The sequence below is a fragment of the Syngnathus acus genome, chromosome 10 (genome assembly GCF_901709675.1).
Source record: "Syngnathus acus chromosome 10, fSynAcu1.2, whole genome shotgun sequence".
NCBI classification, from domain to species: domain Eukaryota; kingdom Metazoa; phylum Chordata; class Actinopteri; order Syngnathiformes; family Syngnathidae; genus Syngnathus; species Syngnathus acus.
Genome location: NC_051095.1, coordinates 3,101,573 through 3,117,532, shown reverse-complemented (window position 1 = coordinate 3,117,532; position 15,960 = coordinate 3,101,573). Strand labels below are relative to the sequence as shown.

The 15,960-nt window shown below is 43.4% G+C and overlaps 2 protein-coding genes and 1 long non-coding RNA gene across 8 annotated transcripts in view; 1 reads left to right on the top strand and 2 right to left on the bottom strand.

Annotated features, from left to right (window-relative positions):
• LOC119128268 overlaps window positions 1-6,798 on the top strand; it is a 47,743-nt gene extending 40,945 nt beyond the window's left edge. For both annotated transcript variants that reach the window (XR_005098953.1, XR_005098952.1), the window contains exon 3: window positions 6,626-6,798. This is a non-coding gene — a long non-coding RNA (uncharacterized LOC119128268). The remainder of the gene's footprint in view (window positions 1-6,625) is intronic.
• An 84-nt stretch (window positions 6,799-6,882) lies between these two features.
• LOC119128188 (BOLA class I histocompatibility antigen, alpha chain BL3-6-like) overlaps window positions 6,883-15,960 on the bottom strand; it is a 27,576-nt gene continuing 18,498 nt past the window's right edge. Inside the window, exons 2-8 of the mRNA XM_037260428.1 lie at window positions 10,227-10,340; window positions 8,501-8,764; window positions 8,117-8,395; window positions 7,689-7,997; window positions 7,497-7,613; window positions 7,407-7,424; window positions 6,883-7,329 (exon numbers count right to left, since the gene is read on the bottom strand). Of these exons, the coding sequence (XP_037116323.1) occupies window positions 7,301-7,329; window positions 7,407-7,424; window positions 7,497-7,613; window positions 7,689-7,997; window positions 8,117-8,395; window positions 8,501-8,764; window positions 10,227-10,290 (1,080 nt within the window). The 5' untranslated portion in view covers window positions 10,291-10,340 and the 3' untranslated portion in view covers window positions 6,883-7,300. The remainder of the gene's footprint in view (window positions 7,330-7,406; window positions 7,425-7,496; window positions 7,614-7,688; window positions 7,998-8,116; window positions 8,396-8,500; window positions 8,765-10,226; window positions 10,341-15,960) is intronic.
• Window positions 15,061-15,960, bottom strand: part of LOC119128184 (BOLA class I histocompatibility antigen, alpha chain BL3-6-like) — a 2,605-nt gene continuing 1,705 nt past the window's right edge. Inside the window, exons 4-7 of one of the 5 annotated variants that reach the window (XM_037260418.1) lie at window positions 15,536-15,844; window positions 15,344-15,460; window positions 15,254-15,271; window positions 15,061-15,176 (exon numbers count right to left, since the gene is read on the bottom strand). In XM_037260418.1, coding sequence (XP_037116313.1) covers window positions 15,148-15,176; window positions 15,254-15,271; window positions 15,344-15,460; window positions 15,536-15,844 — 473 coding nt within the window. In that variant the 3' untranslated portion in view covers window positions 15,061-15,147. The remainder of the gene's footprint in view (window positions 15,177-15,253; window positions 15,272-15,343; window positions 15,461-15,535; window positions 15,845-15,960) is intronic. The other 4 variants (XM_037260419.1, XM_037260423.1, XM_037260420.1 and 1 more) reach the window with 4 other exon arrangements.

Here is a 15,960-nt window from a genome sequence, read left to right as displayed (position 1 = left end):
AGCGCTGGGTGAAAGATTCAACTATGGCCAGTTTTGTTACAAATCACTGATTGCCTACTCTGTTCTCACTTTTTAATTTGCCAAAAATAAATGAATAAAAAGAAAACAATTCGAACAACTCGAGTATTTATTATTTATATAATATTCAGGAGGCTATATAAAGATTTTCTTGGAAAGATTAGATACAATTTTATTTCCATTCTCGTGAAATGTTAATTATTAATTACATACTCTCCTGTATAACATTTAATTAATGTACGATGGCTTTTCCATAGTTCATCGTTTGCATATTTATGCTGGTGTGCACCACTTTGATTTGTGTCATTTTTTTAATTTTCCAAATGTATGAACTTAAACTTCCAACAGTTAGAGCAATGTATTCCCGTCTACTATAAAGCTAGCTGATAAGGTACATGAAGTTCACTTAACGGCACTAACACTCTTATCTTAAATAAAGCATTTGTAAACAATTTGCTGTCTTTCAAATTTCGTTTTGGATGACGAGTGTCAGTTTTGCCCCAGCTGATGTGGCGCTACAAGATCTTGTACCGGTCTTGTAGCGCCCTCTATTGACTAAAATATGATTTGCAGTACTTGCTGTGAACTGTCCTCACTTCTCATGACATCCATCATCAATAATAACTTGATAACTAGATGCTTTGTGATCCAAATGGTCGTTATTGATTGAAAACTTTCTGCTCAAACTGATCAATAAAATGCCCTCAGAATAAAGTGATAAGAATAAATACAATGAATCAGTCTTGTTACAGCCCAAAGTGGGAACGATCATAATTAGCACTTTAGAGATACTAAAATCAACGTAGCGAGTTGAGTAGTGCGAGTCTGAAAAGCAGCGAGATGACCCAGAAAGTGCATCAGCTGCATTTCAATTTAAAATAAGAAACATTTCCAATTGATGATGATGATAGAACTTTATTCATTCCACAGCAGGGAAATTTACTTGTCACAGCAGCGCATACGAGTGCCAACATTTCAAAAAAGGTTAAATAAGAGACAAGGACAAAGACAAGTGCCGCTCGCAGAGACGAAACACAATGGTATCAGGTGCCACGCATGTTGTAAAGCAGGGGTCACCAACCTTTCTTAAACCGAGATCTACTTCCTGGGTACTGATTAAGGCAAAGGGCTACCAGTTTGACACACACTTCTGAAATAGCCAATTTGCTCAATTTGGCTTTCACTATGTGTTATTATTGGAACATTTGGAGGAAGTAATCTGGGGAGAGGACGCTGGCGCTGATTGTTCGCCGCTTCTCCACCGGAATTAGTTTAGTTTTAGTGTTTTTATTTATTTATTTTTTAGCCATTATTAAAGTTGAGTTTTTAGCATTTGGTTTTAGCGTGCAGGCTGGAGCGGTCGGGCCCAGTTGCCGGGACCGCAACGGGCCATAAGTTGAGCGGAGAGGCCCTGTCGGGCGGAGCTGGCGAGGAAGGAGAGGACGGTGTCGGTGAGGCTGGCGCGGTCGGCCCACGGTCGCCTGGACCGCGGCGAACCTCCACAGTTAGCCGGCTGCCTACTACACTGATGTTAACATCCATGTCGACACCCCCTCCTGCCCCCCTGCAACTATTGGACTGTTTACACCTCACTCAACATGTAAATGTAAAAATATGAAAATGCTGATTCTGCAGGGTTTTGCCTCAAAAGTGATGGGACCAGGGACAGGTGCAATGTGGAAAATTTGTCTGTGATGATTAGATTTGTCAGCAATTCCATGCCAGAGGAGCATCTTATTGGGTTGATTGACTTGCATCAACTTGATGCAGAGTACATCACGTCTGAAATACTGACACACCTTTCTGATGCTGGCTACAGTGCTGACGACATACTTAGCCAGTGTTATGATGGAGCTTCTGTGATGAGTGGGATAAGAGGTGGTGTACAAGCTCTGCTGCAAAACAAGATTGCTAGGCATATCCCATACATCCACTGCTACAACCATCAACTGCACTTAGTGGTTGTGCATGCCATACAGAGTGAACCATGTGCAAAGAGATTTTTTAACCTCTCTAGTTCATTGCACAAGTTTTTTCAGCACCACTATGTGTCTGAGGAATATAATGCACCTAACCTTAAAAGGCTGCTTGAAATCCGATGGACAAGCCACTATGAGGTGACAAGGTGCATTGTTGACAATCAAGACCATATTGCACCGAGGCATCGGGCCTGCTGTGTCAAATTTCGAGGCATCACTTCTTTGAGACTGGAAAGTTTCTCGTGCTGGTGCTTGGTGTCTCGAAACCAGCAAAAGCAATTCTACAGTCTCAGTCTGTGGATATGTGCGGTGCTTCTGAGGTTGTTGCTGCAGCACTGGAGTCCTTAAAAAGCCTCCGTGAAGACGAGGATTGGGGAGAGTCATCTCAGGCAGCTGCTGGGGACGATGCACCGCCTCCAAAGAGAAGGAGGACAATGAGCAAATGTCTTGGTCAAAGTGCCGTGCTCTCAACTGTGGGCCATACAGACTCGGACGATCCAACCATTTCCCCCTCTCAGTCTCTGAAAAGATCTCTGCTCAACATCCTTGACAGGGCCATTTCAGAAATGGAGAATAGATTTTCTCAGAAGAACGTTGAGCTGATGAGAGCCAGCTCAGTGGCCTAGTGGTAGAGTGTCCGCCCTGAGACTGGAAGGTTGTGGGTTCAAACCCCGGCCGGGTCATACCAAAGACTATAAAAATGGGACCCATTGCCTCCCTGCTTGGCACTCAGCATTAAGGGTTGGAATTGGGGGGTTAGATCACCAACTGATTCCCGAGCGCGGCACCGCTGCTGCTCACTGCTCCCCTCTCCCCCAGGGGATGGATTAAAATCACACGGGGATGGGTTAAATGCAGAGGACAAATTTCACCACACCCAGGTGTGTGTGTGACGATCATTGGGACTTTAATCTTAATCTTAATCATATCTAGTCTTGCACCCAAATCCAGCACATTTCTAGATTCAGCCGGGTTGCATCCTCTGTCCGCGCTGGCTGGCACTGTGGCAAATGATCTAAAAAATGGAATTCTTGTGGCAAAACAGATGTTGCTCAAGAAATGTCCAAATGAAACAGACCTATCCACTGTCTGTAAACACCTACAGGAGTACAAGGAAGCTTTTCCTGAGTTGCATAAATTGTATGTAACAGCCCTGGTAATTGGTGTGTCTTCAGCATCGTGTGAGCGTTCCTTGTCCACATTGTCACCGTGTCCTAACCCCTTATCGTCGCACCATGTTACACAAGCGAAAGGTACATTTGGTCATCTTAGCCCATGAGAGGTCCATAACGAGTAAGTTGGATATGGATGAATTTGTGAGAGTTTTTGCATAAGGAAATAGGAGACTGGTGTTGTAGAGTGGAGTGGGGAGAAAAAATTGTGAGAAAGGAGGAGATTTTAGTTATTAAGTTGCTAATAAAAAAATACATTAAAAAAAGAAAAAAAAGTTATGTTATATGTTCTGCTCTGTAACTGTTATGTTGTACAAATTAGTTCCCTAACTATTTTGTTGTCAAGTGGAGTGGTGAGAAAAAATAATGAGAAAGGAGGAGATTTTAGTTATTAAGTTGCTAATAAAAAAAAATACATTAAAAAAAAAGAAGAAAAAGTTATGTTAAATGTTCTGTTCTGTAACTGTTGTGTTGTACAAATTAGTTCCCTAACTATTTTGAGTTATTTAGCTAATAAATAAATAATTATAAATGTTTCTGTTTATATAAATTAGTTTGAGAACTTGATGTTTGATGATTTTATTTTCATAAGACTTCCTTTCAGTTTTGTAAATATTGATGATAGTGACAAGTCTTTCCTTTAGCTTGAAATGATTTTGAGAATTAGGCCATCCAGTTAAGATGAATGTTATGTTGTTGAAAATGATTATTGCTTGGTTGTTGAAATCTGGATGAAGGATATTTTATTTTACTTTTCATTTATTTATTTCATTTATTTTTCAGTTCCCCCCCCTGAGGGATTGCCACCTTATTGTGGTCAGGGGGTTTGCTTGCCTCAGTGACCCTAAGAGCTATACCAGCAGAAGATTTAGTCTTCAGGTGGGACACCCAAGCTGGACAGGTCTTAGTGTAGACGCCTGACAGAGTGCAATCCACTTCTCCAGGTTGAGATCTGGGCACACAGCTAACAACTGCCGTGATGAAAACACAAACAGTGATAAAAATGTGTAAAAAAAAAAAAAAAACATGCCCCCTTCACATTTCTGACTGCCCCCTCTTATGTGCATTCCTAGAACCGGCCCTGTATAGAAGTTAGATTTTATTTCTTTTTTATTTCGTAAATTGCAATGCTTGGTCCCTTATTGAGATCTTTATTGTTTAAGAAGCCAATACTACTCCTTAAGAGTAATTGATTATTTGTTCTTATATTGTCGTTTTCTGTTATTTCCCTCATAGAAGAAACAATAAGGGAGGGGGGGTGGCCCTGTTTGTTGGCTGTGACTTGAAATGCAGAGCAGTTGAACGTATGACAATCGATGAATGCGTAACTGTTGATGATGAGTCTTTATTCCGAACATATTTCAAACATAAAAGGAGGGGGGAAATTAATACAAATAAAATACAATCCATAACACTTTAAAGTGCCATATTTAAGTCACTGTGGAGCTAGCTGTATGTGGGTTTAAAAGGCAAAATGATTGATTGATTGATTGATTGATTGATTGATTGATTGATTGATTGATTGATTGATTGATTGAGAAGGAATGGGGTCGAAATACAAAAAGTCCTGCCTAGCTACAAAAACAGATATGCTCAAACCTCATTGAATAAAGTACATAAGCAGACAAGTATATTCACATTAAATCAATAAAAGAAACATTTTAAGCATATAATTATACCTACACACCAAATCAATAAAGAAGACATAACTAGACATTTTTGATAGGTGGTAATGACAAAGGTTTTTATAACTTTATGATCGGATATATATTTCTGAGCACTTTGAAATAAATGTTTTTTGATATATTGCCTGAATAGCTTAATGACCCTTAAGGAACTGTTTAATGCATGCCTGATGATTCTCGAAATCACGGACACTGCCAAAGTCGTCTAAAAATGTTCAGTACTTAATTGTATCGTATGTTTTGACTAATGCTAGACGCCAGTTTTCGATGACTACTGAACGTTTTGGACAGAGGGAAATATTTTGCCTAACAAAGAAAAGATACGGTTGGAAGCATGATTAAACTAAGAATATGATGACGTAAGCAAGTACATGGAGTATCAAAAGAACAAACAAACAAAAACTTGGTAAGTGGTGAGTAAGAACTTTGCATAGTCAGGGAACATTAATAAATTGATGATGTCACAGCCAAAAGCTCACATAATTCCGTACAAAATGACAAAATTGAAAGAATGACGAATGGATGAGGTGCGACAGTGTATGTGCAAGAATGGAGCAGAATGTTTACAGGAAGGTCACTTGGAGATAAAACCAGCAGGTGCCAGAGGGAGACAGCCAAGAACCCGGCCAAAGATGATCGCCAAGGCCGAAAGGCGGGATGGAAGACAACAGCCCCCGCACACACCGAATCGCCCATAATCAGCACCCACCCCCACGGAACCAGCTCTCACCGAAGCAGCACCCACTCCCATGGAATCAAAATCTCCTGCGAACTTGCCCCACCCCAAAGACTCATCACCCATCAAACTCGGCCCACACCGGCAACTGAATATAAGCTGACCAAAGAACCTTGAACGTTGCCTTTTCGGAATGGAGACTTTCTGCTCTTGAAAGGCCCAGCACTGTATTGTACTTTCCTGAAAACAGAGCTTTCTTCACAAGAATTGTGATTGAACTCAACCAACCTGTGTAAGTCTAATTTCTGCTTCAGTGTCTTGAAATTTTCCTAAATCTGAAGAAATCAAACGAGCACACAGTGAGAAAATTGGATAACAGGTGATTGGCAATGGCTTTTGCCGTGAGCCGCAGATAGCGCGCTCCCTAAATTGGGGACACAATCCAACAATTGATTGATTGATTGATTGATTGATTGATGTCTATTTGTCTAATAAAACAAATAACACTAAAGTGTCATATGTAAGTCCGTACAACAAACAAACAAACCAACAAACCAATAGAACCAAAAAAAATCAATAGCAAAGAATGCTCGAAAAGGAGTAGGAAGAAGCATACCTTTTTAGATTCCTACCACTTTCTCAGTTTATCCATAAACTAATGATTCAACGTATAAATCTACACACTTTCAACTTATCCTGTTTTATTTTTGCTTTTGTGTAGCCATTTGGCATTTTTAGTCCTTGTACCTGCTAAACAACATATTTTTGAACATTTTTTTAAACTGGTGGATATTTGGACTTTGCTTAAGTTCCTCACTTAGACTGCTCCATAGTTTGACTCAGCAACTCAGCCTGTCATCTATTATAACCCCAAGAAATTTGTTTTCCTGCACCCTTTCAATTTCAGTTCCATCGATTTCTATTCGTACCTTCTCTTTTCAATGAGATAAAGTATTATATAAATATATTCCAATTAGAAAAAATCTATAACGGCAGAACAATAAGATTATATGGACAGCCGTAATGTCTACATTTCTTTTTACATTTATGAATTTAGTTATTTCTTGTCTGGTTTTGTATATATTTTCTCGTGAGGTGTTTGGTTTGTACTTGATGAAGTTTTGCACTTATTATGTTGTTTTATTTTATTATTATGTGGAAGGGGGCAGGAACTATAAGATTTTCTTCATCTTGTTCCTTCTCAAGCATAATTATGTAAAGATGCGTTTACTTGCTAAAGTTGAATTGTCTATTGATCAAAATACACATCAATGACGGAGATAAATAAAATAGAAATATCAAAATAAACTCCACATGGACTTTTCTGTAAATAGGAATGTGTTTTGTATGTTTTTTTTTTTAGAAGACAACAGAAAAAAGACGTGTTCTTTATCATAGATTTTTTGCTTATCCTTGCTAAATTATATATCCACAAGTGAAAATACAGTGACCAGAAACCTCATTTCAAACATTTTTATAATGATACTCAAACTTATATCAAATTGATCAGTAGTTCGCTTAACAAAAAAGCACTTAAAAAAAAGCAACGTGTGATGCAGATATTACTTGTGGTATGTTGGCTCCCTCTAGCGGTATTTGGAAGAACTAGTGAAGTAAATACAATTAGAATTCACTGCACTTGTAAAACTGTTGCACTTCAATTTGAAATAAGAAACATTTCCAAATATTTCATACAGTTGGAATGCGATGATTCAATCAAGCGTGGCACCCAAGAAAAGAAGACATCCCTTCAACCTTAGTGGGGTTCATTCAATCCTGCTCAGAAGATGAGGCGCTGGCTGAGGGAGCATAAAAGAAAATACATTCAAGGCATTGGCATTTTTTCAAAACAGCAAGCGGAAAACGTCTCACTTACAAGCTGGAGCGTAATTGGCTGAAATGGAAGAGAAACGAGAGGAGATTAGGAATCGCCACAAACGGAGCAAACATTTGTGTCGTCGTTCACCTTGTTGCCTTTTGGGACGCTTGGCCAGGAACACCCCCAGCGCCACCGCCATCGCCACCAGAGCCAGGACCACCAGCGGGACAGCGATGGCCACCACCTTCTTCCTGTCTTCCTCTTCTTCACAAGGAAACAAAACGAGACACGTGAACGACTGTGGGCGTGACGCCGAGCCGTGTCCGACGCGTGGCTCACCCTGGATGCGCGCGTTGCTCAGGATGCTTCTGGCGTACAGCTTGGTGACCATCTCCTCCCGGACGCCATCCAGTTTGAACACGCATTCGTAGCGGCCCTCCACGGCGGGCGTCAGCTCCACTTTAAGGTCGGCCGTGGTCTGGAAGGTTCCGTCGTGGTTGGGGAGGGTCTCCCCCATCTCCACGTCCTCGTGGATCTGCTCGCCGTCCTTCCTCCAAAAGAGGTCCGACGTCCTGGGGTAGAAACCCGTGGCGTGGCAGGTGATTGGAGAGGAAGGCGTCTTCTGCAGGAGAGACACCGTGGGAAGCTCTGCGCGCAAAGATGGAGAGAAGAGTGGAGGATGTGCATGGAGGAAAAGAAACAACTTGAAAGATGGACATTGTGTGTGAGCTTGAAAGACGCAGAGAAGGCGTGAGAGGACAATGTACCGGTTCTGGTCAGGAACTCCCTCCCGTTGCTCACGTGCTTCTTCAACCGTAAAGGACACACCTCAGTGAAGTAATTCTTGCAGACTTCATTGTACCCATCTATTTGGTCCCACTTGAGTTTGGTGATGAAAGCTTGCGGATGTGCTGCGATCCAGCTCATCGTCTTCAGCTCAAATGATATGAAGTCTTCTCCATCGTAACTGTAGTGCCGCCAAGCATCAACCTCCCCAGTCTCATCATTCCATTCACAGCCTTCCATCATCTGATACATGTGAACACCTGAAAGGATGGCGCACAAGATTCAGCGAGGACGATGATCAGAGAGAAGCCAGCAGTGACAAAAAAAGTGTCATTTGACGAGCAGAAGGTTGGACGTAAACAAACCTCCAGTTTGGTTGAAGCGCTTTTTAATGTTTTCAATGCTGACTTTGAAGACCTGCTCAGCCTGAATACTGCCCGCCGTCTCTCTCTCCCAGTAGTGCGGATCATCTTCTGTGATTTTGTCCACCCAGTCTTGTTTCGCTTTTGCTTTCCTGTGGTTGCTGTCAAAGTGCAGAATCTGAACGCCGTCAACATACGCGGCCTCCCAGTACTCTGGTAGCTTTGCAACTTGAGAGGCCGTCAAGAAATAATTGAGCGTGTGAATGACTGGAAGACAAACACAAAAATGACACACATGATCAAATCAATCTTCATAGTTTCAATGATTCTGCCTGCAGATGGAACTTTGCAGCACTTGAAATTGGAACTGTCATGTTTCTCCAAACGCGTTCTTCCGCACAAACTTGTCAAACTTGAATGTGACAACCTGCCTTTGTTTTTTTCTCCCAGTTGTTATGTTCGATTTCAGTGTGATGCGCTAAGCGAGATATTCGATGCCCCTCAGCAGTGATTGACATCCACTGATGAAAGAAATCTAATGACATAACTTTTGCCATTCTCCTTAATTTGCACACAAAAAATCCAATAATAATAGGAGGCAATCCATTTGGTCAGACAAGTGAAACACTTTTAGATGTTACCTGCTGACAGTTTCGATTGTGTCTCCAGTCCTCCTCGCAGTCGAAACTGTCAGCAGGTAACATCTAAAAGTCATGTTTCTCCAAACGTGTTCTTCCGCACAAACTTGTCAAACTTGAATTTGACAACCTGCCTATGTTTTTTTCTTTCAGTTGTTAATATGTTAAGATTTCAGTGTGACGCCCTAAGCGAGATATTCGATGCCCCTCAGCAGTGACTAACATCCACTGATGAAAGAAATCTTAATGACATAACTTTTGCCATTCTCTTTAATTTGCACACAAAAAATCCAATAATAATATGAGGCAATCCTTTTGTTCAGACAAGTGAAACACTTTTAGATGTTACTTCACTGGTTCTTCTATATCAAACAAATTATTTTAGGTGTATTTAACTGACATGTTTCGGCGGGTTCTTCCGCCTTCATCAGATCTGATGAAGGCGGAAGAACATGTCAGGTAAATACACCTAAAATAATTTGTTTGATATAGAAGAACCAGTGAAGTAATTGAAAAGGAAAAACAAGATGAACTTAGTACAACTTTTAGATGTTACCTGCTGACAGTTTCGACTGTGTCTCCAGTCTTCCTCACAGTCGAAACTGTCAGCAGGTAACATCTAAAAAAATGTGACTTGTCTGAACAAAAGAACTGCCTTATATCATTTACGGAGACATGATGACTCTTATCGACATTATAATGTAAGGAGGCTATACAATGTTTTTTTCTGAAAGATGAGACACATTTTTATTGCCATGACTGTGAAATGTTAATTATGAATTGCAAAGACTCCCCTGTACAACATTTCATTCTTGTGCGTAGGCTTTTCCACATTTCATCGATTACATATCTATTCTGAGGCATATCACCTTGATTTGTGCCATTTTCAAGTTTTCCAACTTTCTTACATTTATAATAATAGCTATGTATTCCCGTATAACTCCGACAAAACGGGCGTTCAGGTGAAAGAACTTAAAATGCCGACGCAACAGACGAGTGGCGAAAACGAAAGCAATAAACAATAATGACTGCGTCACTTCCAAATCAAGAGCGTCAATCTTTCGGATAATAAACCGAAAAGTCCAACTTACCAGGCGTCACGCTGTATATTTGCACAGCCAAAACAAAGAATGCAAGTAAATTCATTCTAACCATCAATGTGTTTTTCGATTTTAGTCAAGCAGGCTATTCGGTCAAAGTTGCGACTCAACGTCCAAGAGGCGAACGCGGAACAACAGCGAAGCGCAGGACGCGCTTCGATTACCTCTCAGGCAAGCCAATTGGAGTTCAGCCCGGCCATGACGTCACTCACTCCTACAGTATGTTAATAAACTGTGTGTGGGGATGGCTCGACTGTCTTGTGTGCATGGACCATGAGTTCGACTCCCGCATATGACTGTGCGTGTGTGTGCGTGTGCGTGCGCGTCTTAAAATATATTCATATATATATATATATAAAAATAAACCACTCGTTGAAACAGCGCCGCCCCCTGGTGGGCTGCGTAACTACAACGTAAATTAAAGTTTGGCTTTCCGTGAAATCACGTGACCGTCGAGTGCTTTTATCATTGAAAATATCCATAAACCCAGCTTGATTGCTGAACGTAGGTCAACTTTGCCGCCATATTGCATGTGGAAAAGTGGAGCGCTGGGTGAAAGATTCAACCATGGCCAGTTTTGTTTTAAATCACTGATTGCCTACTCTGTTCTCACTTTTTAAATTGCCAAAAATAAATGAATAAAAAGAAAACAATTCGAACAACTCGAGTATTTATTATTTATATAATATTCAGGAGGCTATATAATGATTTTCTTGGAAAGATTAGATACAATTTTATTTCCATTATCGTGAAATGTTAATTATTAATTACATACTCTCCTGTATAACATTTAATTAATGTACGATGGCTTTTCCATAGTTCATCGTTTGCATATTTATGCTGGTGTGCACCACTTTGATTTGTGTCATTTTTTTAATTTTCCAAATGTATGAACTTAAACTTCCAACAGTTAGAGCAATGTATTCCCGTCTACTATAAAGCTAGCTGATAAGGTACATGAAGTTCACTTAACGGCACTAACACTCTTATCTTAAATAAAGCATTTGTTAACAATTTGCTGTCTTTCAAATTTCGTTTTGGATGACGAGTGTCAGTTTTGCCCCAGCTGATGTGACGCTACAAGATCTTGCATCGGTCTTGTGGCGCCCTCTATTGACTAAAATATGATTTGCAGTACTTGCTGTGAACTGTCCTCACTTCTCATGACATCCATCATCAATAATAACTTGATAACTAGATGCTTTGTGATCCAAATGGTCGTATTGATTGAATACTTTCAGCTCAAACTGATCAATAAAATGCCCTCAGAAGAAAGTGATAAGAATAAATACATTGAATCAGTCATGTTACAGCCCAAAGTGAGAACAATCATAATTACCACTTTAGAGATACTAAAATGAACGTAGCGAGTTGAGTAGTGCGAGTCTGAAAAGCAGCGAGATGACCCAGAAAATAGCGCCGCACGATTTTGTCTTTGTACTGTAAATGCACCGCAGTCGACATTCTCGAGGTACAATATATATCAAATTGATCAGTAGCTCGCTTAGCAAAAAGCAATTAAAAAAAGCAAACTGTGATGCGGCTATCACTTGTGGTATGTTGGCTCCCTCCAGCGGTATGTGGAAGAACTAGTGAACTAAATACAATTAGAATTGACTCAAAACTATGTATACAGCCCGTTTTAAACAAAGTGCATCAGCTGCATTTCAATTTGAAATAAGAAACATTTCCAAATGATGATAGAACTTCCTGGGTACTGATTAAGGCAAAGGGCTACCAGTTTGACACACACTTCTGAAATAGCCAATTTGCTCAATTTGGCTTTCACTATGTTATTATTTGAACATTTGGAGGAAGTAATCTGGGGAGAGGACGCTGGCGCTGATTGTTCGCCGCTTCTCCACCGGAATTAGTTTAGTTTTAGTGTTTTTATTTATTTTTTAGCCATTATTAAAGTTGAGTTTTTAGCATTTGGTTTTAGCGTGCAGGCTGGAGCGGTCGGGCCGCAGTTGCCGGGACCGCAACGGGCCATAAGTTGAGCGGAGAGGCCCTGTCGGGCGAGGAAGGAGAGGACGGTGTTGGTGAGGCTGGCGCGGTCGGCCCACGGTCGCCTGGACCGCGGCGAACCTCCACAGTTAGCCGGCTGCCTACTACACTTCCTCTAATCTAACCATACTAGGTGATGTTAACATCCATGTCGACACCCCCTCCTGCCCCCCTGCAACTATTGGACTGTTTACACCTCACTCAACATGTAAATGTCCCCACTCATGACAAAGGGCATACACTCGACCTTGTCATCTCCTCGTCGGCCATAAGCAACCTACAAGTTCACGAGGTCGGTGTGTCTGACCACAAACTTATTCAAATGGAACTGCCTTTCCCACGCCCCCACTCCAAACCCAAGCGGCAAATCTCATTGAGAAATTTCAAAAACATCAACCAAGACACTATAGCACAGGACCTCCAGCTTCTCTCCTCCTCCTCTGCAACCTTTCCATCAGTCAGCAAGGCAGTGGACCATTACAATAACTCTTTGGCCAAACTTCTAGGTATCCACGCCCCCCAAAAAATAAAAAACTGTCACTTTTCCACGCTCAGCCCCCTGGTACACCAGTGAGCTGCGTCTGACGAAGTCAACTGGACGCATCCTGGAGCGTCGTCTCAAAGCCTCAGGACTGACCGTGCGCAAACAGGCCTCCAAAGAACATCAGAAGGCCTACTCAAAAGCCCTTGGGACTGCACGTGCCCAGTTCTACTCCAATATCATAAACAATAGACCTGGAAATTCAAAACAGCTCTTTTCAACCATCAACCACTTTCTCAAACCCCAAGCCACCACTCCAGCAGAATCCTCAGAGGTAGTGTGCAATAACTTTATGACCTTCTTTACCGCTAAGGTTGACAACATCCGCACCCAGCTCCTCTCCTCTTCTGGCCCCTCCACTTCACCTCCACCCTCCTTCCTTCCACCCGGGACAGTCCAGTTTCTCCGCTGCTTCTCCCCTATCTTGCAGTCGGAGGTAGAGGACATCATCAAAAAGATGAAACCCTCTACATGTGCCCTGGACCCTTTCCCCACAGCCGTCGTTAAACAACAAACCTCAGCCATTAGTCCCCCAATAACCAATGTCATCAACCTCTCACTCCAGTCTGGCTCTGTACCCCCTACATTGAAGACAGCCATCAATACCCGCCTGCTCCAAAAACCCTCACTTGGCCCGGACAACCTTGCCAACTACAGACCGACATCTAACCTCCCGTTCCTCTCCAAGGTTCTGGAAAAAGTGGTAGCTGTCCAACTTCACACTCATCTCCCCCGCAATAACATTGCTGAGAAATTTCAATCCGGTTTTCGCTCTGGCCACAGCACTGAAACAGCCCTTGTTAGGGTCACCAACGACCTTCTCATGGCTGCCGATGCAGGCTCCCCGTCACTCCTCATTCTGTTGGATCTGTCCGCTGCATTTGACACTGTCCACCGCAATATCCTCCTTAACCAACTTCGCTCCACTGGATTCTCTGGCACTGCTCTAACCTGGCTTCAGTCCTACCTCTCGAACCGAACCGAGTACGTTTCCCTGGGAGGGAAAAAATCCGACGCTCACACTGTCACCTCCGGTGTCCCCCAGGGATCTGTACTCGGTCCTACCCTCTTCACTCTCTACATGCTACCCCTCGGCAATATAATCAGGAAGTTCGGCATCTCATATCATCGTTATGCGGACGACACCCAGCTATACCTCAAACTCGACCCCCCGCCCTCCACAACCCAGCCTCCTCCATCTCCCTCATCCATCCTCTCCCTGTGTCTGGAGGAGATAAAGGCGTGGATGAATCTCAGCTTCCTGCAAGTCGACAGTGACAAAACCCAAGCCATGTTAATTGGCACTCCCCATCAGATCCATACCTGCCCAATAACAAGCATCTCATTCACCGGTCACACTATCCCCCTCTCAGCCACTGTCACCAACCTGGATGTGAAACTGGACCCTGAACTCAACCTGGAGTCACACATAAACACATCTGCAAAACCTCCTTCTTCCACCTCAGGAATATTTCCAAACTCCGCCCCACACTTACCCTGACGGATGCTGAGAAACTTGTCCACGCCTTTATCTCCTCAAGGCTAGACTATTGTAACGCGCTCCTCATCGGGATCCCTAGCAAGAGCCTCCAGAGGCTTCAGTACATCCAAAACAGCGCTGCTAGGATCCTGATGAGGGTGCGGAAAAGCGACCACATGACACCCATCCCCCGTTCTCTGCAGTGGCTCCCCATCAAATTCCGAACTGATTATAAGATCGCCCTCCTCACTCACCAGTGTATCCTCGGACATGCTCCCCCATACCTCAAAGAAGTCCTTGCCCCAAAACCTGCCGCCCGAAGCCTCCGCTCATCCAATTCACACCTTCTCCACGTCCCGAAAACCAAGCTGCAAATAATGGAAATTTTTTTTATCCGTTTCAAGACAAAAAGCCCCGCCATGTTTAAGCATTTTTTCATTTGCGCATATTTGGCTGAGGCCACCACAGAGTCATAGAAGGTCCTGAGGAGAGCCCTGCAAGGACCTCAGTCTCCTCAGCAGGTGGCGGCAACTCTGGCCCTTCTTGTACAGGGCGTGGGTGTGATCAGTTCAGTCCAGTCTGTTGTTAAGGCCAACACCCAGGGATTTGTAGTTCTCCACGACCTCAATGTCCGATCCCTGGATATTCACCGGAGTGAAGTGGGGTGCTGTCCTCCTGAAGCTCACAATCATCTCCTTTGTCTTGCTGGCGTTCAGCTGAAGCTGATTGAGCTCACACCAGCTGACAAAGTCCTCGATGACCGTCCTGTATTCCAGATCGTTCCCCTCCGAAACATAAATATTTCACACAGTTGGAATGCGATGATTCAATCAAGCGTGGCACCCAAGAAAAGAAGAAATCCCTTCAACCTTAGTGGGGTTCATTCAGTCCGGCTCAGAAGATGAGGCGCTGGCTGAGGGAGCATAAAAGAAAATACATTCAAGGCATTGGCATTTTTTCAAAACAGCAAGCGGAAAACGTCTCACTTACAAGCTGGAGCGTAATTGGCTGAAATGGAAGAGAAGCGAGAGGAGATTAGGAATCGCCACAAACGGAGCAAACATTTGTGTCGACGTTCACCTTGTTGGCTTTTGGGACGCTTGGCCAGGAACACCCCCAGCGCCACCGCCATCGCCACCAGAGCCAGGACCACCAGCGGGACAGCGATGGCCACCGCCTTCTTCCTGTCTTCCTCTTCTTCACAAGGAAACAAAACAAGACACGTGAACGACTGTCGGCGTGATGCCGAGCCGTGTCCGACGCGTGGCTCACCCTGGATGCGCGCGTTGCTCAGGATGCTTTTGGCGTACAGCTTGGTGACCATCTCCTCCCGGACGCCATCCAGTTTGAACACGCATTCGTAGCGGCCCTCCGCGGCGGGCGTCAGCTCCACTTTCAGGTCGGCCGTGGTCTGGAAGGTTCCGTCGTGGTTGGGGAGGGTCTCCCCCATCTCCACGTCCTCGTGGATCTCCTGGCCGTCCTTCCTCCAAAAGAGGTCCGACGTCCTGGGGTAGAAACCCGTGGCGTGGCAGGTGATTGGAGAGGAAGGCGTCTTCTGCAGGAGAGACACCGTGGGAAGCTCTGCGCGCAAAGATGGAGAAAAGAGTGGAGGATGTGCATGGAGGAAAAGAAACAACTTGAAAGAGCGTCAAAGATGGACATTGTGTGTGAGCTTGAGAGACGCAGAGAAGGCGTGA